The sequence below is a fragment of the Bos indicus x Bos taurus genome, chromosome 6 (assembly GCF_003369695.1).
Source record: "Bos indicus x Bos taurus breed Angus x Brahman F1 hybrid chromosome 6, Bos_hybrid_MaternalHap_v2.0, whole genome shotgun sequence".
NCBI lineage: Eukaryota > Metazoa > Chordata > Mammalia > Artiodactyla > Bovidae > Bos > Bos indicus x Bos taurus.
The window spans coordinates 19,164,391-19,191,515 of NC_040081.1; the positions used below are offsets into that span (position 1 = coordinate 19,164,391).

General features: G+C 35.8%; 1 protein-coding gene across 4 annotated transcripts in view; it reads left to right on the top strand.

Annotated features, from left to right (window-relative positions):
• Positions 1-27,125, top strand: part of TBCK (TBC1 domain containing kinase) — a 209,094-nt gene that overhangs the window by 96,780 nt on the left and 85,189 nt on the right. For all 4 annotated transcript variants that reach the window (XM_027543890.1, XM_027543891.1, XM_027543893.1 and 1 more), the window contains 2 exons: positions 18,357-18,393; positions 19,379-19,540. In XM_027543890.1, the coding sequence (XP_027399691.1) occupies positions 18,357-18,393; positions 19,379-19,540 (199 nt within the window). The remainder of the gene's footprint in view (positions 1-18,356; positions 18,394-19,378; positions 19,541-27,125) is intronic.

Genomic DNA, 27,125 nt, shown 5'->3' on the forward strand with positions numbered 1-27,125 from the left:
AGTATTGGAGTTTGAGCTTCAGCATCAGTCCTTCCAATGAGTATTCAGGACTAATCTCCTTTAGGATGGACTCATTGGATCTCCTTGCAGTCCAAAGGACTCTCAAGAGTCTTCTCCAACACCACAGTTCAAAAGCATCAATTCTTTAGCACTCAGCTTTCTTTATAGTACAACTCTCACATCCATACAGGACTACTGGAAAAACCATAGCTTTCACTAGATATACCTTGTTTGGCAAAGTAATGTCTCTGCTTTTTAATATGCTGTCTAGGTTGGTCATAACTTTTCTTCCAAGAGCAAACGTCTTTTACTTTCACGGCTGCAATCACCATCGGCAGTGATTTTGGAACCCCCCAAAATATAAAGACTGCCACTGTTTCCCCATCTATTTGCCATGAAGTGATGGGATCAAATGCTGTGATCTTAGTTTTCTTAATGTTGAGTTTTAAGCCAAACTTTTCACTCTCCTCTTTCACTTTCATCAAGAGGCTCTTTAGTTCTTCACTTTCTGCCATATGGGTGGTGTCATCTGCATATCTGAAGTTATTGATATTTCTCCTGTAAATCTTGATTCCAGTTTGTGCTTCATCCAGCCCAGCGTTTCTCATGATATACTCTGCATAGAAGTTAAATAAGCAGGGTGACAATATACAGCCTTGACGTACTCCTTTCCCTATTTGAAACCAGTCTATTGTTCCATGTCCAGTTCTAACTGTTGCTTCCTGACCTGCATACAGGTTTCTCAAGAGGCAGGTCAGGTGGTCTGGTATTTCCATCTCTTTAAGAATTTTCCAGAGTTTGTTGTGGTCCACACAGTCAAAGGCATTGGCGTAGTCAATAAAGCAGAAGTAGATGTTTTTCTGGAACTCTCTTGCTTTTTTAGTGATACGACGGATGTTGGATCTCTGGTTCCTCTGCCTTTTCTAAATCCAGCTTGAACATCTGGAAATTCACATTTCACATACTGTTGAAGCATGGCTTAGAGAATTTTGAGCATTACTTCGCTAGCTTGTGAGATGAGTGCAATTGTGCGGTAGTTTGAGCATTCTTTGGCATTGCTTTTCTTTGGGATTGGAATGAAAACGACCTTTTCCAGTCCTGTGGCCATTGCTGAGTTTTCCAAATTTGCTGGCATATTAAGTGCAGCACTTTCACAGCATCATCTTTCAGGATTTTAGATAGCTCAACTGGAATTCCATCACCTCCACTAGCTTGTTCATAGTGATGCTTCCTAAAGTCTACTTAACTTTGCTTTCCAGGATGTCTGGCTCTAGATTGGTGATCACATCATTTTGATTATCTGGGTCATGAAGATCTTTTTTGTATATTTCTTCTGTGTATTCTTGCCACTTCTTCTTAATATTTTCTGCTTCTGTTAGGTCCATGCCATTTCTATCCTTTATCGAGCCCATCCTTGCATGAAATGTTCCCTTGGTATCTCTAATTTTCTTGAAGAGATCCCCCATTCTATTATTTTCCTCTGTTTCTTCATTCTTAAGGAAACTTTTTCTGAAATGCAATGAATAGCATTCAACCTGAAAGTTATGAAAAGTTATCAGGTGGACAGTAAGAAACATGACAAAGGCCGTATTCCAGTACTATACGCGCCTCTTGACCTACTGTCACTGCTAAAGATAACGTCAGCAAATTCAGTGATAAGTATGCTGGCAAAACCATTGTCATTTAACTACACTCTTAATGGACGCTTATACCACTGCTGATTTTCTCCTTTTCTAAAAGTTTATCGCTGTCATTCTCCAAACTTCTATTTAGCTGAGTTTGTAGTAGCTAAAAATATGAAAGTATTTATCAGAAATATTTATATAATTTGGACTTCCCTGGTGGCTCAGACGGTAAAGCGTCTGCCTACAATGTGGGAGACCTGGGTTCGATTCCTGGGTATTTGCTTGGTTTGTTCATTTGTTCCATCATTCGTTCCTAGCCTTTATGTTGTTACTGTTGCATAAAGAAATTTTAGATTTTAATCTACAGACATTGGTGACAATGAATTTTTTAGAATTTTTTTTATTTTTAGATTTTTATCTAGTGTAGTTACAAGTGGAGAAGGAAATGGCAACCCACTCCAGTATTCTTGCCTGGAGAATCCTGTGGACAAAGGAGCCTGGTGGGCTGCTGTCCATGGGGTCTCACAGAGTCCGACATGACTGAAGCAATTTAGCATGCATGTATGCATTGGAGAAGGAAATGGTGACCCACTCCAGTATTCTTGCCTGGAGAATCCCAGGGACTGGGGAGCCTGGTGGGCTGCCGTCTATGGGGTCGCACAGAGTCGGACACGACTGAAGCGACTAGCAGCAGCAGCAGCAGTGGTTATAAGATAAATTAGAAGATTGCACCTTATTTAGAATCTCCCATAATAGAAGTCCCCGCCAACCTGTCCTAGACCATCCCAGAGTGCTATGATGTATCCTTTGGCTGTTGTGTTTTCCTTGTTGTTGTTGTTCAGTAGCTAAATCGTGACTGTTTACAGCCCCATGGACTGCAGCACGCCAGGCTTTCCTGTCCTTCACTATCTCCCAGACTTGCTCAAATTCATGTCCATTGAGTCAGTGATGCTATCTAACCTCTCATCCGTTGCAGCCCCCTTCTCCTGCTGCCTTCAGTCTTTCCCAGCATCAAGGTCTTTTCCACTGAGCCAGCTCTTCACATCAGGTGGCCTAAGTGTTGGAGCTTCAGCTTCAGCATCAATCCTTCTAATGAATATTAAGGGTTGATTTCCTTTAGTTTTGACTGGTTTGATCTGCTTACAACCCAAGGACTTTTAAGAGTCTTCCCCAGCACTACAGTTCAAAAGCATCAATTTTCCGGCACTCAGCCTTCTTTATGGTCCAGTCTCACATCTGTACTTAACGACTGGGAAACTACAGCTTCCCTGACTTGACTCCTAACCCATTCTACCACCCTTGGATTCTTTAAAACCCTTGAACACAAAGGGCTTATTGAGCTCTCTTATAGTAGAGGTTAAATTACCTTTCAGAAAGCACTCATATCATAGAGCCCAAGACTTACTAATCTCACAGGCAATGACAAAGTAATGTTTGGTATCTTCTTGCTAAGAACATATACATAGAAGTTAAGAATCCACCAGGCTTCCCTTTTTCTTAAATTCTTACTCTGCTTTCAAACTAATGTATCCTTATACTAATTAAGAGACAAGTAAAAGGAAGTATATGCTTAGTAAAATAATTCAGACAAAGACAAATGCTGTATGATACCACTTATATATGGACTCTAAAAAGTAATATAAATGAATCTATGTACAAAACAGAAACAGACTCACAGACAAAAACAAATGTATGGTTACCAAAGGGGAAAGAAGGAGCAAGGGAGGGACAGATTTTAAAGAGTATGAGATTAATGAAGGCTGATTACTGTACATAAAAGAGATAAGCAACAGAACTTACTGCATAGCACTGGGGATTATACCTAATATCTTATAATAACATATAATGGAATACACTCTACAGAAAACAAAACAAACCTGAAACAGTACTCTGTACACCTGAAACAAGCACAATATTGTAAATCATCTAAACTTCCATTTTTTTTTAAGTGTATAATATGATGCAGTAGTTCTCAAACTTTTTGGTCGGTCTCAGGACCCCTTCACATTTTTAAAAATTAGCAAGTATCTCAAAGAGTTTATAGGTAGAGTTATATCTGTCAGTATTTACTGAGACATTTAAAAAATTATGTATTAATTTTTAATGAAAATAGCAGAATCATTATATGTTAACAAAATAAAATTTTTCAGAAAAGTAATTGTTTTCCAAAACAAAATAATGCAAAAGTAATATTGTTTTATATTTTTGCAACTTCTACTTAATAGAGGAAAGTTAGGTTCTCATATCTGCTTCTAAATTCATTCCTGTTGCAGTTCATTGTTCTGGTTGAAGTACATAAAGAAAATCTGTTGGCCCTACACAGACATAATTGCAAAAGGTAGTTTCTTAATGCTTAATTACAATATACAGTCTAAAACTATGTCAGTGAACTTTTCATATTCTTTTATATTCAAATCTATCAGTCTCTCTTACACTTTGAATGGCTCTTTTACCCATATGTGATTTTCTGATGTTGTAATTGGTCATTTAAAAAATATCAGTGCATTGAATTATTCAGATCTTTCAACTACGAAACATTTAGTTATATATATCAAAAAATCACACTCATTAATATCACCACTGATCTCATGCAGAAATTCATTAAGTATTGAGAAGCTGCCAAGCTCACACTGGCAGATACAATTTTCCAAAATTCTAATCTTCACCTGACAGCTAGAATTTTTTATTGAAGTGACAGGCTCACTTCATTTTCGAGAAATGTCCACCAAATATCCAAGCATGAAAAAAATTATTGTTTTTATTTTATTTTTCCAATATAACATTAAACTTGGCATTTCTTGAAAAAGTCACCTACAATGGCTCGTAGCTCAAACCATTGCCCAAGTGCTTTTTCCTCCAGGCAGCCTTTTTTTTTTCTTTTCGGCTGAGCCACGTGGCGTGTGGGATCTTAAGTCCCCCAACCAGGGGTTGAACCTGAACCCCCTGCATTGGAAGTAGGTTTGCCCCTGGACCATCAGGGAGGTTCTTTCAAGGCAATGTTTGACTTCAGTACACAGTACAAGTGCTTTATACCTACTTCCCAGTTTGTCTCACGGAACATTTTACAAAATATTTTGCAAAATGAATCATTTTTAGTTTTTAACCTTCACAAGATTATGACTTTTATACTTAGTGCCCCCACTTTGATTTGTGATATTGTGCCAGCAATTTTATCCACCAGTGGTTTTTGTACCATTAGCACAAGTGTGAACGTAATTAAAAAAAAAAAAAGAAAAAGGAGCAAAAACGTCTTAGTATTGTTATAGTTTTGAACTTTGGGGCCCTGGCTTTTAAAGATTCCCAGGAGTCTATGAACACAATTTGAGAATAAGCACTCAGACACAGGTGTGAAATGGGACAGAGTTCTAATCCTGACTCTTCAACTTAGTAGCTAAACAGTTAAGTTAGTTTCTCTTATCCATAGTGCTCTTTAATGTTGATTATAATAAATCGTATGTCTTAAGATTATTGTGACGATTAAATGAGATAATATGTATAAACAGTTCAACACAGTTCCAAGTACACAGTAAATTTTAAGGAGTTAGCCATTATTAGTTTTCTTGTTTTATTTATTAGAGTTTGATCATGTTGCACTGTTTCTTTGGTCATATTCATAGGATTTATATTTAGAAAAGCATTCTATTACAAACTATAATGGATATAGTATTTTACTGTTTCAGTTAGCAAATACTTTGCTGGAGTAAATAATGATATAACAACAGCAAAGATTTTGTCTTTGAGTTGATAAGATTGCCACTCCATTTTAGATTTTAACATTTTTTATTTGCTGAATTTTTAAGGTACTTTTCTATCTCCCAGAAAGTGCTGCATAGCATGTTTTGTAGTCTTTTACTTAAAATTAATTATTTGAAATTTTTGAAATTTGTTTTTTTTAAATACTCAGTGAGATAATTGAAACCTACTTTGGATATATAGCTAATCTTTTCCAAAAATGATAAATGTGGGTTTCACAACCATTAAATTGCCCAAGTGATTTTGTTATTGATTTCTATTTTGTAGTTTTTTGGCTCAGTATTATAAGTCAAGTAATAATTAATAGAGAAAGGTATATTTATGCAGTTATTTATTTTTTAGTATTATGGAAATCATTACTTGCAAAAAATATAACTAATATAACCTTTGGTATACAAGGGAAAACAAGTTAACCATTTAACATCTGGGTCCAATGGATCTAATGGGAAATAGATGGGGAAACAGTGGAAACAGTGTCAGACTTTATTTTTGGGGGCTCCAAAATCACTGCAGATGGTGACTGCAGCCATGAAATTAAAAGACGCTTACTCCTTGGAAGAAAAGTTATGACCAACCTAGATAGCATATTCAAAAGCAGAGACATTACTTTGCCAACAAAGGTTCATCTAGTCAAGGCTATGGTTTTTCCTGTGGTTATGTATGGATGTGAGAGTTGGACTATGAAGAAGGCTGAGCACCAAAGAATTGATGCTTTTGAACTGTGGTGTTGGAGAAGACTCTTGAGAGTCCCTTGGACTGCAAGGAGATCCAACCAGTCCATTCTAAAGGAGATCAGCCCTGGGTGTTCTTTGGAAGGAATGATGCTAAAGCTGAAACTCCAGTACTTTGGCCACCTCATGCAAAGAGTTGACTCATTGGAAAAGACTCTGATGCTGGGAGGGATTGGGGGCAGGAGGAGAAGGGGACGACAGAGGATGAGATGGCTGGATGGCATCACCGACTCAATGGACGTGAGTCTGAGTGAACTCCGGGAGTTGGTGATGGACAGGGAGGCCTGGCATGCTGCGATTCATGGGGTCGCAAAGAGTTGGACATGAGTGAGTGACTGAACTGAAGTTATTTTTCTGAATAATTTATAGAAGTAGCATAAAGATATGGTAAAAACAATACTAAAAATTTTAGAAAGCATTTAAACATAGCAAACCCCAAATTTTATTCCATATATTGAGAGTGTATGTATGTGAAATGTATGGTGTCCTTTTCACTTACTCCTTGTCTGTCATGCATGAACCTGGAGCATATCTATCCTGTAAATATTTATTCTATATTTCAAATACACATCTTATAGGTTCTAGCTTATTTCTGGTTCTTCTTCTTGTACTTGCATAGTCTAGACACAATTAGAGCAAAACATTGACAGGACTCTTAACTTTGCTGAAGAACAACTAATCTACAGTTTAAATTTTTTACAGTACTGTATGTCAATTATATCTCAATAAAACTGGAAGAAAAATTAGAACAGACTGTAATGATGTCTCTATGTATTTATTATATCTTCTTAAAAGATGATGTAACACTTTGGATGACATAGTACAAAAAATGAAAGATGGTAATAATAATGATGTATTTTAGTACTGTGAAGTGAAGTGAAGTGAAAGTCACTCAGTTGTGTCTGACTCTTTGTGACCCCGTGGACTATATAGTCCATAGAATTCTGCAGGCCCGAATACTGGAGTGGGTAGCCTTTCCCTTAGCCAGGGGATCTTCCCAATCCAGGGATCAAACCCAGGTCTCCCACATTGCAGGAGGATTCTTTACCAACTGAGCCACAAAGGAAGCCCAAGAATACTGGAGTAGGTAGCCTATGCATCCGTTCTGCAGTGGATCTTCCTGACCCCGGGATCAAACCAGGGTCTCTTGCATTGCAGGCGGATTCTTTACCAACTGAGCTATTTAGTATTGTACCACCCCTCTATGAAACTGCTTTATAAAAATGGTGATGTTGTAACATGTTGTTGTTTAGTCACTAAGTCCTATCCAACTCTTTTATGACCCCATGAACTGTAGCCTATCAGACTCCTCTGTCCATGGGATTTCCCAGGCAAGAATACTTGAGTGGGTTGTCATTTTCTTCTCCCAGAGATCTTCCCAACCCAGGGATCAAACCCACATCTCCTGCATTGGCAAGCGGATTCTTTACCACTGAGGTACCAGGGAAGCCCTGATGTAACGTGAGCACATGTTAAATAAAGAAAGAACAGTTAGATTCTCTAATAAGCTTCAAGTCTGAAACCAAATTACCAGGGTAATTTTTTAAAAGGGGGTGGGGGCTTGCATCATCATTGGTGGGTCTACCATCAATAATCTGTCAGAGAATGCCAGGTGATTTAGATGTAGATCAAAAAATCAGGGCTTGCATCGTGGCTCAGATGGTAAAGAATCTACCTGCAATGCAGGAGACCTGAGTTCAATCCCTGGGTCAGAAAGATCCCTTGAAGAAGGGAATGGCAACCCACTCCAGTACTCTTGCCTAGAGAATTCCATGGACCGAGGGTCCTGGTAGGCTACAGTCAATGGGGTCACAAAAGTCAGAAGGACTGAGCAACTTCACTTTAAAAACTTAGATGTAGATAAAATTTATGATTGTAAGAAGAGAGGGAGTATATATCTTGAAAATTCAAGATCAATAAGCTTGACTTTAAACGCTAGCAAGAATCTTGATGGTGTTGATTCCCTACAGTCATTAATGTGCCAGGCACTGTGTTCCATACTGGTTTGTTTTATCTATAAGAATGGAGTATTTACTACTATGTGTAAGATAGATAACTAATGAGAGCCTACCATATAGCATAGGGAGCTCTACACAGTGTTCTGTGGTGACCTAAATGAGAAGGAAATCAAAAAAAGAGTGGATATATGTATATGTATAACTGATTCACTTTGCTGCACAGGAGAAACTCACACAACTTGTAAAGCAACTATGCTCTGATAAGAACTGTTTTTAAAAAAGAATGCAGTATTTATTGGCTGTTTATTAAGATAAAAAATAGAAACAAATTATCTTTTGCCTCAGGGTTACTGGCTCACCAAAATATCAGAAAATAATGTGTTTTCTATTTAAAATATTCTAGAGAATTGCTTTGTATATTGCTGTTTTCATATAGATTTATAATTCTCACCTCCTGACTGTTGTCCCATTGTTGCTGGTTAGGACATGAAGGCATATTTTGTACATAAGAATTTTTCCCCAAGATGCTAAGAAGATAGAAGACCAAGAGTACTGTTAAATAAGGAGAACTATTTATTACTGCTTTTACCTGTATTGGCCTTCCCTGATAGCTCAGTTGGTAAAGAATCTGCCTGCAATGTGGGAGACCTGGGTTTGATCCCTGGGTTGGGAAGATCCCCTGGAGAAGTGAAAGGCTAACCACTCCAGTATTTTAGCCCGGAGAATTCCATGGACTGTATAGTCCATGGGATTGCCAAGAGTTGGACATAACTGAGCAACTTTCACTTACCTGTATTATGTATTTTCAGAATTTATGTTCAACCCTTTCCCATTCCACCTAATTTATCCTGATTTAGCATAACCCATCATGTCTGTTCATTTTTGAGAATGCTGATAGTCTTTTGAAAATGAAAAGCACTTTGGAACACTAAACTCTTTTATGGAACATATTCTTGATTTTCAAGAATTTTTCTTTGTTTCAACACATCTTCTGTACGTGGTTAAGAAGGCAATAGCAGTCAGGTACAGACAAAATAAAGTATCTTCTAAAATTTGGAAAGTTGAGGGAAAAGATTTTATGTAAGAATATTTAAAATTTTGTGACCTCAGAGTAGCTGACATGGGGTTGAGAAATACGGATTTTGAGAGCTGGCAGAACTGCAACTACCTTAGCTTTCGTTGTCTGTGCCTTGCTTTAACTGAGTCTGCCTCAGCCTGTGAAACAAGTGTACAGTTCCCAGTGCCCAGGATTCTTTTCTCTTTACCTTCTGCTCCTGTCTCCTGGTTCCAGAACATAGGTAGCTTTTGTTAGATGATTTCATGAGTTTGACTCAGAATTCTGTGTCAAAATACTTCAACAAAAGTATTTTGTTGAAATACTTTCCTATTGTAGAAGTTTCTTGGCTGTTATGAAGAAGAATAATTGTACTTCCTATACTGACATCTGAAATATGTCATATCTTCTGCCAGGTGTTTTAAAGCCTTTAACTAATCTTCACAACAATCCTGAAGGTTCAAAGAGATTTGTAGCTACCAGATCACAAAGTTCATAGTTTCAGGAAAATATATGGTCTACTCTGATGCTTTGAAAATCTGCTGTTTTTCAAACAACGTTTCAATAATCTTTTATTTGAATAGCTAGATGTACATTTCCCTATTACACAGAATCATTGCAAGATACTCAACTTGCATTTTACAGAGGTGGCTGACATTAACTTAGATATAAAAGTGCTTCTGACTTGAGGTAAAGAGAAAATATGCTCATAAAAAGATAAAAGTCAATTAGAAGATACTCTCTTTTGTATTAATAATTTTTATTATTACTATATATGTATATAGAGACAGGTGAGAGAACACAGTATGTATGTAAATAAATCCATTTGACAAAAGATTCATCCTGAGTTTTAAGAAATATTTTCTTTTTTAATCTTTTACATTTTATACATTTATAAGTTTTTGAGCCATAGTTTATGCTCTTGAAAATCAAATTAATGAGCCCCTGCCTTTGTTTTTCCTATTGATGTTTCTAATATTACCAGACCATATAGAAAGATCTCATGAAATGGTAAATATTGCTGTTCTTTCTTGATATTGCTAGGGGGCAGTATTTACTCAGCTGACTCTTTTTAGCAGGCTACACTGCTGCTGCTGCTGCTGCTAAGTCGCTTCACTAGACCAAATCAATAATATACAGTTTTATGATCTGGAGAAAATAAAGGATATATAAAGGATATATAAGAAATTAAAGGATATATAATTTTTTATTGGGTTTGTTTCCAACTTTAAATCAGGAAAGATATGGTAATATCTCCAACTTAATTAAGACTAATTATATATTTTTTTAAATATATTTTTTATACTTGTAAGAAAATGTTTCATTATTTGTTATTTTTAAAATTAAAGCCTATACCACCATACTATTCTGTATGGTGTCTTTTTGTGTATTACATTGTATTATGAACATATACGAATATGCTAAGAAATTATTTAAGATGAAAATATCAGTTAAAATTTTAATAGGGAGAAATATAGAAGGAAAAAATAACAGGCATTCAATCTCACAGAGTATATCACCTATTTATTTTCTTGACCTCAGTTGGTAAGAGGTGACTGGTATTAATGAGCACCTAAGAGTTGTTATATATTATATTAAAGAAATGTATTCTGTTTGGATTATTACTCTTCAGTATCCATTAGAATGTGCTTCATTTTACTTCTAATTACTTTTTTCATAATTGTTGTCAAAGTTTAGGTATTAGTATTAGTTAAACATTTCAAGTTTAATATTTTTTCAGTATTCACCACTGTTTAATATGAAGGATAAATATATATATGTGCACACACACATACACACACACCCCCCCAAGGAAGATTAACTGATTTTCTCATTATTACATATTTATTAAAAATTTCTTAAGAAATTATTTAATCTTGTGACTAATCTTTTAATCTGTCCCTTTTAGTTATCTTTATTATATATTCCGTTCTTTCTTCAACAAATATTTGATTGTACCAGGCATTTTCCTAGGCCCTGCATGCATTGATGGAAAAAGAAGGCATAATTTCTACCCTCATTCAACTTACATTAGTGGGAGATAAAAAATAAAGATCAGTATACTATGTGATATGTTAGGTAGGGGTAAGTACTAAAGAAAAAAAAAAAACAGCTTAAGCAGGGACATGGAGTTAAGTGGTCAGGAGAAGAAGGAATTGAATATTTAAGTAAAGTAAAGCCTCAAAGGTTAATTTTTGAATAAATGCCTTGATGAATTGCTGTGTTATCACATTTACTAACCTTTTCTTCTGCAGTATCTGATCTGCTCTTATTCCTATTCATCGTATTTTTTGACTCAAATATTGTATTTTCCGTCACTAGAAGGATTTTTTGGTTCTTTTTTTTTAATCTGCTCTTTCTCTACATAACTTATTCAGTCATTTCTTAGCTTTTTGAACATATGTAACAGATATAAAAAACATTTTGACATCTTTGCCTGGTAATACAAACATTTATTCTAGTTCATTTTGATTGAATGATTTTTCTCCTCATTATGATCGTTTTTTTCCTCTTGCTTTACTGATATTTTTTAATAGATTTCAGTCATTGTGAATTACTTTGTTGCATATTGGATATTTTATGTCCTTGTAAATATTGTTGGGGATTCCCAGGTGGCTCAGTGGTAATGAATAAGCCTGCCAATGCAGGAGACATGGGTTCAATTGCTGGGTTGGGAAGATCCCCTAGAGAAAGAAATACCAACCCATCCTTGCCTGGGAAATCCCATGGACAGAGGAGCCTGGCAGGCTGGGTTGCAAAAGAGTCAGACTTGACTTACCAACAAAACAACAATAACAAAATATTCATGAGCTTCATTTTGAGATGCAGCTAAGTAACACTGAAACAGTCTGATATTTTCAAGGCTTGCTTTTAAGGTTTGTTAAGTGAGACCAGGCAGCATAATTTGAGAGCATAATTTTGCCCCATTACTAAGGCAATATCCTTATGAGTACTCTATCTTATGCCTTGTTTATTATAGGGTTTTTTAAAATTCTGGCTGGTAGTAAGATGAACTATTCCTGGCTTTGTGTGAGCTTGGCAAGTTTTTCCGCTAGGTTTTCAAGTGGTTCCTCCCCACTTTGTGTTTTTCCTCATATGCATGCCCCCTTCAATATGTGGGGAAAGTGAAATTAAGTAACTCAGATAAGATTCGTAATGACAGTTAGCTTTGATCAGAATAGAGGATAATATAATTTATGTTCTGTCCTTTAAAAAAAGAAGAGTTAAATAATAGTGATGGAATTTATATCTACTCACTGTATGTTTAAACTGAAATTAGGCTGAAGAATTTAGGTTTTGTTATAGTTTTACTGTTTTCTGCAATCCATTTGTTGTTCAGTTGCTCAGTCATGTTTCACTCTTGCAACCCCATGGGCTGCAGTATGCCAGGCTTCCCTGTCCTCTACCATCTCCCACAGCTTTCTCAAACTCATGTCCATTGAGTCAGTGATGCCATCCAACCAACTCATCCTCTGTCATCCCCTGCCTTCAGTCATTCCCAGCATCAGGGTCTTTTCCAGTGAGTCAGTTCTTCACATCAGGTGGCCGAAGTATTGGAGCTTCAGCATCAGTCCTTCCAATGAATATTCAGGATTGATTTTCTTTATGATTGACTGGTTGGCTCTCCTTGCTGTCCAAGGGACTCTCAAGAGTCTTCTCCAACACCACTCTCACTAACATCCATACATGACTACTGGGAAAACCATAGCTTTGACTAGACAGACCTTTGTTGGCAAAGTAATGTCTCTGCTTTTTAATGTGCTAAGTTTGTCACAGCTTTTCTTCCAAGGAGCAAGCATCTTTTAATTTCATGGCTGCACTCACCATCTGCAGTTATTTTGGAGCTCAAGAAAATAAAGTCTGTCACTGTTTCCATTGTTTCCCCATCTATTTGCCATGAAGTGATGGGACCAGCTGCCATGATCTTCATTTTTTGAAAATTGAGTTTTAAGCCAACTTTTTCACTCTCCCCTTTCACCTTCAAGAGACTCTTTAGTTTGTCTTTGCTTTCTGCCATAAAGGTGGTGTCGTCTGCATATCTGAGGTTATTGATATTTCTCCTGACAATCTTGATTCCAGCTTGTGATTCATCCAGCCTACCATTTCACATGATTTGTTCATGTGAAGTTAAATAAGCAGGGTGACAATATAGAACTTTGATGTATTCCTTTCCCAATTTGGAACCAGTCTGTTGTTCCATATCCAGTTCTACCTGTTGCTTCTTGACCTGCATACAGATTTCTCAGGAGGCAGGTAAGGTGGTCTGGTATTCCCATCTCTTTAAGAATTTTCCACAGTTTGTTCCACAGTCAAAGTCTTTAGCCTAGTCAATGAAGCAGAAATAGATGTATTTCTGGAATATCTTGCTTTTTCTATGATGCAGTGGATGTTTGCATTTTGATCTCTGGTTCCTCTGCCTTTTCTAAATCCAGCTTGAACATGTTGAAGTTCTTGATTCACATACTATTGAAGCCTAGCTTGGAGAATTTTGAGCATTACTTTGCTAGCCTGTAAGATGAGTGCAATTGTGCAGTAGTTTGGGCATTCTTTGGCATTGCCTTTGGGTTGGAATGAACACTGACCTTTTCTAGTCCTGTGGCCACTGCTGAGTTTTCCAAACTTGTTGGCATATTGAGTGCAGCACTTTCACAGCATCATCTTTTAGGACTTGAAATAGCTCAACTGGAATTCCATCACCTCCACTAGCTTTGTTTATAGTGATGCTTCTTAAGGCCCAATTGACTTCATACTTGCAATCCATACTCCATAGTGAAGTCCCATACCTCTGTCCTCCTCCCTTTCCCCACTGTAATGGCTGTATCATTGTATATAAATGATGATCTTGTGTAGAGCAGTGGGTTTATTTCATATACAATACTTAGATTTTAATGTAGCTTGGTACACAACTGTACTTATGGTTCCTGACATTTAACAATGTAAATACTCAATTGTGTACAATGCAAAGAAATATGGAACTTTAATCACAAATTCACAATTGATAGGTGCTGAAAAATCTATTCATTTAAAACCCCATCAGATCAGATCAGATCAGTCGCTCAGTCATGTCTGACTCTTTGTGACCCCATAAATCGCTGCACGCCAGGCCTCCCTGTCCATCACCAACTCCCGGAGTTCACTCAGACTCACATCCATCGAGTCAATGATGCCATCCAGCCATCTCATCCTCTGTCATCCCCTTCTCCTCCTGCCCCCAATCCTTCCCAGCATCAGAGTCTTTTCCAATGAGTCAACTCTTTGCATGAGGTGGCCAAAGTACTGGAGTTTCAGCTTTAGCATCATTCCTTCCAAAGAACACCCAGGGCTGATCTCCTTTAGAATGGACTGGTTGGATCTCCTTGCAGTCCAAGGGACTCTCAAGAGTCTTCTCCAACACCACAGTTCAAAAGCATCAGTTCTTCGGCACTCAGCCTTCTTCACAGTCCAACTCTCACATCCATACATGACCACAGGAAAAACCATAGCCTTGACTAGATGAACCTTTGTTGGCAAAGTAATGTCTCTGCTTTTGAATATGCTATCTAGGTTGGTCATAACTTTCCTTCCAAGGAGTAAGCGTCTTTTGATTTCATGGCTGAGTCACCATCTGCAGTGATTTTGGAGCCCAGAAAAATAAAGTCTGACACTGTTTCCACTGTTTTCCCATCTATTTCCCATGAAGTGATGGGACCGGATGCCATGATCTTCGTTTTCTGAATGTTGAGCTTTAAACCAACTTTTTCACTCTCCACTTTCACCTTCATGAAGAGGCTTTTTAGTTCCTCTTCATTTTCTGCCATAAGGGTGGTGTCATCTGCATATCTGAGGTGATTGATATTTCTCCCGGCAATCTTGATTCCAGCTTGTGTTTCTTCCAGTCCAGCGTTTCTCATGATGTACTCTGCATATAAGTTAAATAAACAGGGTGACAATATACAGCCTTGATGTACTCCTTTTCCTATTTGGAACCAGTCTGTTGTTCCATGTCCAGTTCCAACTGTTGCTTCCTGACCTGCATACAGATTTCTCAAGAGGCAAGTCAGGTGGTCTGGTATTTCCAACTCTTTAAGACTTTTCCACAGTTTCTTGTGGTTCACACAGTCAAAGGCTTTGGCATAGTCAATAAAGCAGAAATAGATGTTTTTCTGGAATTCTCTTGCTTTTTCCATAATCCAGCGGATGTTGGCAATTTGGTCTCTGGTTCCTCTGCCTTTTCTAAAACCAGCTTGAACATCGGGAAGTTCACGGTTCACATATTGCTGAAGCCTGGCTTGGAGAATTTTGAGCATTACTTTACTAGCATGTGAGATGAGTGCAATTGTGCGGTAGTTCAAGCATTCTTTGGCATTGCCTTTCTTTGAGATTGGAATGAAAACTGACCTTTTCCAGTCCAGTGGCCACTGCTGAGTTTTCCAAATTTGCTGGCATATTGAGTGCAGCACTTTCACAGCATCATCTTTCAGGATTTGGAATAGTTCAACTGGAATTCCATCACCTCCACTAGCTTTGTTCATAGTGATGCTTTCTAAGGCCCACTTGACTTCACATTCCAGAATGTCTGGCTCTAGGTCAGTGATCACACCATCATGATTATCTGGGTCGTGAAGATCTTTTTTGTATAGTTCTTCTGTGTATTCTTGCCACCTCTTCTTAATATCTTTTGCTTCTGTTAGGTCCATACCATTTCTGTCCTTTATCGAGCCCATCTTTGCATGAAATGTTCTTTTGGTATCTCTGATTTTCTTGAAGAGATCTCTAGTCTTTCCCATTCTGTTGTTTTCCTCTAGCACAAAAATTTTTGTCTAATAGAAGCTGACATTGACATAAAATATAAAATAAAAGTAGAGCTTTTTCAGATTTTTCTATAAATTACTATGGGTTTTGATACTTGTTATTAACAAAGGAGATTTTACTCTACTTTTAGAAATTAAGAATGAGTTCTTACTTCAAAATCTCACAAAATTAATTGGTGTGTGTGTTTCATTTCTAGATACTGTTAGGAAGATAAATTTGTCATCTGAAAAACATTATTTCATTCCTAGGTCTCACAACTTTTAGTCTCTTATGAAGCTTTCTGTTAATTTAGAAAGTGGTAATAGAAGATACAAGCTTCATAAAAACTTTTTAATGAGACATTTTGGACATTTTTCAAATATCATCTTATCATGTCTCAAAAAGTACTCAGTAAAGGTAACTCAACACTGATAAAGACTGTTTAAATCTCAGGAATATTTTGTTCCCTAATAGCAAAAGTTCTCCTTTGAAAATTATGCCATTGAAGTTAATGTGTTTATATTATGTTTGGAATAGGCATTGTCCTGAGTGTATTCCTCGATGAAATGAAAATACTCTGTGAAATAAGTCTTAGCAGAAGGGTCATCTGCAATATTTGTAATAGATGTCATTATGTAATAGAGTATTTGTGATAATAATTTATAATTATATTTTCTGTTATGTTTTTCATTTTTTTTGAAATACAATTGATTTACAATGTTTGTTGTGTTAGTTTCTTGCATATGTATATATATGTGGGAGGTATATATATAAAGATTTTAGATTCTTTTCCATTATAGGTTATTATTCAATATCGTGTAGAGTTCTCTGTGTTGTACAGTAGGTCCATATTAGTTATGTATTTTATAGGAGTATATATAGTAGTATGTCTATGTTAATCCCAAACTCCTAATTTACCCTCCCTCCTTTCCCCTTTGGTAACTGTAAGTTTGTTTTCTGTGTCTGTGAGTCTGTATCTGTTTTATAAACAAGTGCATTGTATCCTTTGTTTAGATTCCCCATCTAAGTGATATCATATGGTATTTGTCTTTGTCTAACTTAGTTCACTTAGTATGATCATCTCTAGGCCCATCCATATTGCTGCACATGGCATTATTTCATCCTGTTTTATGACTGAGTAGTATTCTGTTGTAGTATATACCACATCGTCTTTATCCATTCATCTGTCAGTGGACACTTGGGTTGCTTCTATGTCTTGGCTATTATAAATAGTGCTGCAGTGAGCATTGGTGGGGCATGCATCTTTTTGAATTAGAGTTTTCTCAGGATATATGCCCAAGAGTGAGATCACTATGTTTTTAGTTTTTTAAGTGACCTTCATTGTTGTTGTTGTTTAGCCTCTAAGTCATGTCCAACTCTTTTATGATCCCATGGACTGTAGCCTATCAGACTCCTCTGTCCATGGGATTTACCAGGCAAAAATACTTGAGTGGGTTGCCATTTCCTTTCCAGGGGAATCTTCCCAACCTAGGGATCAAATGCACGTCTCCTGCATTGGCAGGAGGATTTTTTACCACTGAGCCACCTGGGAAGCCCAAGGAACCTTCATACTGTTCTCCATAGTGGCTATACCAATTTACTTTCTCACCAATAGTGTAGGAAGTTTCTTTATCTCCACAGCTCCTCCAGCATTTATTATTTGTAGACTTTTTGATGACTATTCTGACCAGTGTGTGGTGATACCTCATTGTAGTTTTGGTTTATATTTCTCTAATAATTGGTGATTGTGAGCATCTTTTCATGTGCTATTTGGCCATTCATAGGTCTTCTTTAGAAAAATGTCTGTTTAGATCTTCTGCCATTTTTTACTTTTTAATACTAAGCTGTGTGAGCTGTTTGTATATTTTGGAAATTAATTCCTTGACAGTCACATCATTTGCAAATATTTTCTCTTGTTCCATCGTTTGTCTTTTAATTTTGTTGATGGTTTCCTTTGCTGTGCAAAAGCTTTCCATTTAATTAGGTCATGTTTGTTTATTTTTCTTTCTATTTTCATTACTCTAGGAGGTGGGTAGAAAAAAACATTGCTGTGATCTACGTCAAAGAGTGTTCTGACTATGTTTTCCTCTAGGATTTTTACAGTATCCAGTCTTATATTTATTATTATTTTTTAATTAATTTATTTATTTAAATTGGAGGATAAACACTTTACAGTATTATAATGGCTTTTGCCATACATCAGCATGAATCAGCCGTAGGTATACATGTGTCCCCCCATTCGGAACCCTTCTCCCACCTCCCTCCCCACCTAGTCTTACATTTAGATCTTCAATCTAATTTGAGTTTATTTTTGTACATGGTGTTAAAGAATATTTTTAATCAGTGGAATAGATTAAAACATAGAACTTTTTTTTTATGGTTCAGTTTATTGGAAGTCATTCTAATTATCTCTTTTATTTCCTCTTTATCCATTCCCTGCATCCCTTTGTTTTTCCACTCATAGCTCTATGCCATCCCTTGGTTTCTCACCATGTTTACTCGTAAGTACCATTTTCCATTTTCTTTCAATATTGTATTGGGAAAAGAACAGGTCCATTCTTCCCTGGGATATTATCAGATTTAATTACATAAGCATCCTTATGTAATTATAAGGTAATATAGTTGGGTAGCAAATTTTTTTCAATTGTTCTGACTGGGGGATATCAAAAAGAGTGTTCTATAGAATGAAAACCTATATGTCATAACATTGATAAAATCTCTGCCCTCTATTGAAACATAAGTTAATATTAACTATACTATTTACATAAAGTTTTAGAAGGAAACTTTTACAACCAAATCAGACTCAATTTTTAGAGACTATCTAATAACTAATACTTTTGTTATTTCCTAAAGTAGAATTCTTCTAGAAATAGAAAGTTTATGTGAATATGTAATACTTTAATGTATTACACATATTAATGCAGTAGATACCTAGATTAAATATGCACATATGATAAATGAAATACAATACTTGAAGTAGATCTGCATGCACTGGCCTGGAAAGGTGTTGAAAGTACTAATAAATGAAAAAAAGAAAGTTTCAGAAAATAGAAAACTGCTAATCAGATTTTCTATGGGAATTTCAAAAAGCAGTTCTTAGAGTGCATAGTAGAAATATAATGATACAGAAATTATAACAGTACTAAAGTTCTTCTAAGTAAATGAATTTGTTAAAATAATATAACCAGAAAATTCTAGGAAGAAATTGAATGTAAGAGCTATACCGAGATTGATAATGGAGGGTAGGAAATCTATATGATGAATTAGATTATCAATTTTTAAACCTATCAATTTTACTGCCTTGGGAAGCAGTAAACCTACAAAACCAAGTAAACATTTTATAAAAATAGTTTTCCAATATTTTTCCTTTAATAGTTTTGACCCATAAGGGAATTATCATGACTAGTAAAGCAGCTTGTTGTTGATTTAATTTTTATTTTGTTTTAAATTTTTTAAATTGATTTATTTATATTTGTCACTTTACAGATGTATTTCCACTGCACAAAATTTTCCACCTCTGGGATACCTTACTGCTTGGGAATTCCTCCTTCCCATTCTGTATCGGAGTAGCAATTCTTCAGCAGCTGCGTGACCGACTTTTGGCTAATGGCTTTAATGAGTGCATTCTTCTCTTCTCGGACTTACCAGGTATAGATATATAAAAATGGAATCACTAAGTGAAATTTAATTATGGGATAATGAGACATCCTTAAAACAATTTTCAAAAATAATCATCCAGGTCTTCAGAATCTCTCCTGCTTGAGCCATATCCTTCCTCTCTGAACTCTCTCGCTTATATACTACCTCTTTAGCCGGCCCAGCATTATAGATACAAAGCTGGGTCATACTAGCTCAGTCATTTATTTTCATGTCAGCGATGATGCCAAAAGGTGAAAGACAAGGGCAGGAGAAGGGGGAGAAGGGAGCATTGTGTGACATATATGCCTTGCTTAGGATAGGCCTGTTTATCTTCAGCAGATAGATAGTAAATAAAGGCCACTTGGGAAGGTGTTTGAGAACCCAAGTTTTTACAAAGATGTAAATCACATGGAACGTTGGTCTCTCCTATCCATAGTTAACTTGCTAACTATTTAATAGTTTAAAGAAAGGAAACACTGTCCTCTTGAGAGAGCAAATCATACTCCAGGGGAGTTCTATGTTATGCTGGATAGTAAGTAAAGTTATATATTGTATTCATAAGTGAGGAACTTGTAAGTCTAGGAGTTGAATGGTTAGTGTAGAAATATAGAATGCAAGTATAGTTTAAGCTTTTATACTATAGCTGAAAAGATGGAAGTAATATGGTTGCATAGGATATAATAATCTGTGGCAGAAAAAAAAAACTTAACTACATTTTTGCAGAAACCAAAGTATTTTTCAAGTAGAAAAATTCTATTTCAAATTGCATTTCCTTGGATCCAACCCATCTATGAGTTTATTGCTATTCTTCATATTTGCAGGCAACCAAAGTGATTACTGAAAATAAACACACTTAAAATTATCCAAGAGATAAATTTTTCAAAAAATCAAAGAGTAAAAGAAAGATATCTTAAGATTTTATATTTAATAAGTACTCTCAAAAGGAATAATAAACTGCTGCCTACCCCAGTTTTTATTTTTCGTGGCTGATCTATACCTGGTATTTCAGCATTTTTCTGTTGTTGAAAAATCTTCATCCTTGTTGAGAAACTAAGAAACATTATGGGATTTGTTTAAAACTTCTCTTTCTACTTTCCTCCCAAACTAAAAGTATCACCATCAGCTTCCTAACTTACCAAACTTTAATTAAAGTTGATAACTTTTTATATGAACAAATAGTATTTTAGTTCTTTTTTTTTTTCTGGGAGATTCTTAATGTAAATCAAGTTATCTCTGGTTTTCCTATTGATGTTGAACAGTTACCCAAAAAAAGCTAGTTTCACAAACTACAAATACTGTCTGTAACTGTGTAGATGTTTTCCTCTTGTTCCTAACTTGCCAAAGTAAACAGAGGATGATTGATTAGGATGAAAGGAATTTTTCTGGTCATGTCTAAAAAATACATGTTAGAAATGATGATTGTGCATTTTTAAGTAAAGCAAATTTCTTGCCTTTCCAATTACATGCATAAATGTTCCAGCTATACACTGGTGAAGGAATCTATTTTCATATTGAACAGGCAGATTAGTGGTAACTCTGCTTATACATTAAAATAAAGTCATTATTCCTGAAATCAGAAAGTAAGAATATATGTTGGTTAGCACTGACTCATTGAAAAGGAAAACACTACTTAGTTTTGAAAGTAGGATAGATGCCTTCTATTGATGTGATTTGCATGGGTCCTCAGTGCCATTATTCTGGCACATCATTTACTTGGCCACTGTATATGATTCCAGTTGGGAAAGAAAAAGTTTATAAGAAAAAATGTGACTTTAAAAAAAAAGGACAGAGGGGTTAAATGTAAACTTTTCCCTTAAGTACACCTATGTTTCTTTTTACTTTTAATCACAGTGCACTTATTTGGGATGTCTTTCCTACTTAGATCTAAAAGATATCTCTTTTCATCATGTTGAGCCCCCTCACTATACCTGATGCTTGAAGAAATTCAGAAGTGGTCATGGGAAGGCCTACAAAGTGAATCTGGATTAATATACATACAAACACACTGAATATGCCTTTTCTAATCAAAATATTATGTGGCATAAACTTAGGACATATTTGAAAGAAAAAAAAAATTTTTTTAAGACTGCAAAAAAAAGAGAAAGGATAGGCTAGCTCTATGCTGCTGCTGCTGCTAAGTCACTTCAGTCTTGTCCGACTCTGTGTGACCCCATAGATGGCAGCCCACCAGGCTCCCCCATCTCTGGGATTCTCCAGGCAAGAACACTGGAGTGGCTTGCCATTTCCTTCTCCAATGCATGAAAGTGAAAAGTGAAAGGGAATTTTACCTTAATTCTTGAGATAGACTTTGTAGATAAAGATAGGTTAGAATTAAACATTAATTTGAACTCTTTAAATATATTGTGCTTTACTGAAGTCCTCACTTAACTGTGTTTAAAAACATAAGTAAGCAATCAGAACAAATTTAGCTAAATTCTTTTCTGAAGCAGATTAGCAAATTCACTGTTCAAAATATCTGTTGACAGTAATGTAATGGAATCACCATCCAGTTGGTAACCTTGAAAACAAAATGCCCTTGCTTTTTTTTTTATTGTCCCATTCTAGTTGCTTCTTTCTACAAAGAGAGGTCCAAAAGCCTAGTGACTAAGAGCATGGAATGTAGAGCCAGATCACTTGGGTTTTAGATACTAGCTCTACCACTTTCATGTGTAACCTTAGGGACCTGACTCAGCCTCTTTGTATCTGTTTCCTTACCCCTGATTTTATGTAAATGATAATTGTACCTACCGCACAGGATTGTTGTCCTAAGTAAATCAGTGCCTCTGAACAACTTAGAGCAGTCCTTGCAAAGAGCAAGAGCTATGTAAGTGATTATTATTATTAATGTTCTCATCATTATTATGATTTTCCTCACTTATTCCTTTCCATCGTGACTGCTTTCCTATTGGTAGAATAAATGAAGCAATCACCCTGTTTGGCTTTTTCTATAGATTATTGAGACTGATATCAATCATATTGATTTCCTTATTAACAAAAGCAATTGAGGAATTGCCTGAGAAGCCAAGTAAGCCTTCATTGTATATGTATGTATGCATATTATGACTAAGAAGAGTATCTCTTTTCATCGCTCAGGGACAACATAGTCTAGTGGATACAAAGCACAGTCTTTGGAGTCAAGACATAAGAGTCTGAGTCCTAACTGTTCCACTCACTACCTGTGTGATCTTGGAAACTTTCAGTATGGTTCTCTTGCTGAGAAGAGTGATATGTAGAGTGAAATAGATGAGAGTTCACCCCCCAACTCTGGCATATATTAGCTGTGTGAACATGAACAAGTTGTTAATCTCTTTGGAAAGAAAATCCTATACATTAGGAAAGCTTTAGCAAAATGGAGCTAAAAATATGTTTTAGCGTTAAAATGAACACAGCAGATAATATGCATAATGTACTTGACACAAAACCTGATACCAAATACTCATAACTATTTTTTAAAATATGTGTAGCATTTAATACTTTAAACATACAAAGAATGTATGACATTCAGTCTTTGTAAATTCCCTCTCTTTTCTTCCTCCTTTCCATAACTTTGTACTAACCTTTTAATTCTTGAAGAGAGAACACAGCAGAAAGGCATTATTATTTTTGCCAAAAACTGCTTCCAAATTCTGTCCCCTTTAGTAAATGATATAGTGTGATGTCACATTCCAAGGAGGTACAAGTGGTGCTAGAAAATTTTGCTGGAAGTTCTTAACATGTATTGGTATGTGTGTCATTTAAGTACTAAAGGAAATAACCATGAGACCAGTATATTTGGCATTTTTTATACAATCTCAAAATAGTAGTAGGGTATTTTGGAAAAAATACTGGGTTTTTCATAGCACCATTCAGTACTGGATATTGGCCACTGGTGTTAAGAGTGTAGTTTCCAAAGTTACCACCATTAAAGCCAACTACAGGATGAGGTAGTCAGCCTTCAGCCATATTATTCTGCTGTTGTGTCCATCTGGCTGACAAAATAATATTTTTGAGGATACATCTAAGCAGTTCCCAAGATGAATATGATAATCTGACTAAAACCAAAATGGTCATAATTTTAGAGTGGATTTTTAATAGCTGAAATGTTTAATTGCTTTTTTGCTTTGTTGGTGTATATCCTTTTTACAGTTAAAAAATTAATTCAGCATATTTATGTGACTGTGGTTGAAATAAATTCCCAGAATGCATAACTTTGTACCTCTGAACATCTTCAAGCATAGGAATCTTTTAAAGTAAGAAAGAAGTTTTTCTTAGAGAATCTATAAAAGAAATTAGGAAATCTGTATGGAAGAACACTTCACTTACCCTCAGAGATTAAAATATTTACTTTACCTCTGAAAGAAAAAAATAAGTATGTATAAAGTATTTTGAAGGAAATACTGTGTATATTGAAGGAACTTGAACGTGTGAAAAGTAAATCCTTTTTGCAGGAAGAAATCAGCAGTTGGTTGAAACATCTTAATTGTCTGATGTATGTTTTATTACAGAAATTTAATTAAAACATTTTAAATAAAACTTTAAGATGTTATCTCAGTATTACCTACATAATTTACGGTAGGATTCAACACATACATGAAAAATACTGGTAGTGTCTATCATGTAGCACTTCACTGGTTCCTCAAAAATATTGTAGCTCAGCAAAGGTACGTATCCCTTTTGACTTAAAGCAGTTTTGTAATGCAGTCTTTATTGTTATTTAGCATAGCATAGAATATGTCATGAAAATCACACGTATTTTGAGCAACACAGTTATGTACCAGGTTGTTTAAGATGTATGCTGAGAAATCCTAGCCATTTATTTCAAATAACATGCACATATTTTGAGACTGAGAGAAAAGTTATTAAAGTTATTAAAAACTAAGAAATAGAGCAAAGTACTAAAGTACGTTGAATCCTTAAAGCTGTGTCTTGTTATTTTCCTGTTTTTCCACAAGATGAAACTGAAAATCAATGATAATGAGAGTGAGGAGGAAATTCAATTTAGTTTATGAAATCATAGATTTAAGGTACTGGTGACAATCCCTGTGGTAGTGAAGTAGGAAAGAAGATCAATAAGAACTGATCTGGGTTTTCCTTTTTTTTTGGATAGGGTTCAGTGAATAATTTCTTGCTTTCATTTAGGGATAAGTATAAATTAAATTGGGTTTTTATAGTATTTATGTATAATTTCCCAATTGTAAACAGTGGCCCAGATTTTTTAAAACTATACTTGTGACCCCTTTATTAAATAAATAGTTATAATGGTGATAAGTGCTACAGAAAGCAGTAGGAATTTATTACAGAACACTACCAAGTCTGAGGTAGGTAAAGAACCTTCTCTAAGAGAGTGATACTAAAGGTAATATCTGAAATTAATTGACTTTGGGAAGTAAGAAGTGGAGAGAGGGGAGCATCTTCTAGACAGAGGAAAGAAAGTGCTGCAAAAGCCCCAAACAACTCAAGGAACTGGAGTGGTATCCTTGGTGCAAGGAGGAAAGTGGTTAGAAAAGAGAGTGATCAAGCAGGATCTTAGGCCACATTAGGGATATTTTTCAAATATATCTGTAGAGGTATTTTCTTTCTTTTCACTGTTTTTAAAAGAATGAAAAGTATCCTTGAAAAGATACTTTTCCTTCAGTACGGCATTCCCAAAATAGAATGCTGTATTGATATTTGAGGTGCATTCTAGTCTCTGAACATTCCTTTCAAGAAGCTCTATAATGAGCAAAAGGCAAAGGATTCTTAACATGAGTATTCTCAGTAGGTATCCATAATTCCGTTTATTCTGGCTTGAGGAGAGCTGATGAGATGAAAAAATAGAGCAATAATAGTACCCAGTTATTCAGTGAAGGTTTTGTATTGTCAGCCCTCTAAGATTTTATACTGTTTTACCTGAAGCTGAGAATCCATAATTGTTTACATTTTCTGCTTGTAGCTATGTAATGTTAATGCATGTCTATTTCTAAGCACATCTTCATGAAATTGCAAAAGGACAATCATACTGGAAATTAAATATGGAGATTTTACCCCCACCCATAGAAATTACATGTTAACATTAAGATTTAGATGAAAGATTAAATTCTTCTGAATTTAAATTGGTTAAGGAGAGATGAAAGAGTAATATATTTTTATTGACATGATCACGTGGTCAGTGAAATGAAAATCATGAAAATGTATTTTCAAAATCTTACTTAAGTTATCTCCTTGTTGGGAAGGGAATACTGTATTATTGTATGGAAAAGGGGAAAATATGAAAGCAGATGTTAGAAAACATGACTTCCAAGCTGAAAATAAATGTCTATGAAAAAACACAAAACCAGTAGAATAAATTGTAAATATTCAAATTGTAAGCTGTTTTTCGGAAGCTGGATAAATTCCTTTAACACTGAGCTAGTTGTTGCTCTTAGCACATCACTAATTTTGCAATACATAAATAGTTTATATGAAGAAGGCAATGGCAACCCACTCCAGTACTCTTGCCTGAGAAATCCATGGACGGAGGAGCCTGGTGGGCTACAGTCCATGGGGTCGTGAAGAGTCAGACATGACTGAGCCACTTCACTTTCACACGCTGGAGAAGCAAATGGCAACCCACTCCAGTATTCTTGCCTGGAGAATCCCAGGGACAGGAGCCTGGTGGGCTGCCATCTATGGGGTCGCACAGAGTTGGACACGACTGAAGCGACTTAGCAGCAGCAGCAGCAAATAGTTTATAAAGTTAAAGGTTTCTTATGTATTCAGAAGTATAATGAAAAATAAAGTTAGGGTTGATCAGAATTTTCTACTTACCTTGAAAGCTGAGAGTAGATTAGAGTCCTAATACACCTTAAAGTTGGTCCCAAGGTTTCAAGGCTCTTTTCCATAGGAAGACTCTTCTCCATAGTAAAGCAGTCTTTTTTTATGATTGACAGGGATTCTGCTCTCTGAATTTTTTTGAGTAGTCCAAAAATTATCTTGCAGTCTCAATCAGGTATTAAACGTACTTTGTTTCAGGACCTCAATGATGGAATTTGTTTGTTTTTGTTTTACTGTTGAGTATTTATGTGTGTGTTAGGTTTTTAAAGTATTTTTAAAATATACAGAACATTTTACACTTCTGAAGTATCTTAAAAGTAGTCAACCTCAGAAATCTTTAAAAGTCAGAAGTTATGGTTAAAATTTCCCCCATATATACTGCTGATGGATAATGAAAATAATAATGTAAGGACCAAAATGAGTATATATATATCATACCTAGAATGACTTTTAACATATATTGTTCTATATGTCATTGTTACTTTAAAATGTAATAATACTTTTGGGTCGCATTCTTTCCAGTCTTCTACCTAGCCTTTTGCATGTGTATGTGCTATCGCTTCAGTTGTATCCTGATCTTTGAGACCCCATAGGCTGTAGCCCACCAGGCTCCTTTGTCCATGAGATTTTCCAAGCAAGAATACTGGAGTGGGTTCCCATTTTTTTCCCCAGGGGATATTCCCAAGCCAGGGATCAAACCAGTGTCTCTTGCATCTCCTGAATTGGAAGGTGGGTTCTTTACCACTAGTGCCACCTGGGAGGCACCTAACCTTGTATCACTATACAAAAATGAAAGTACAGTTAACCCTTCAACAACGCAGAG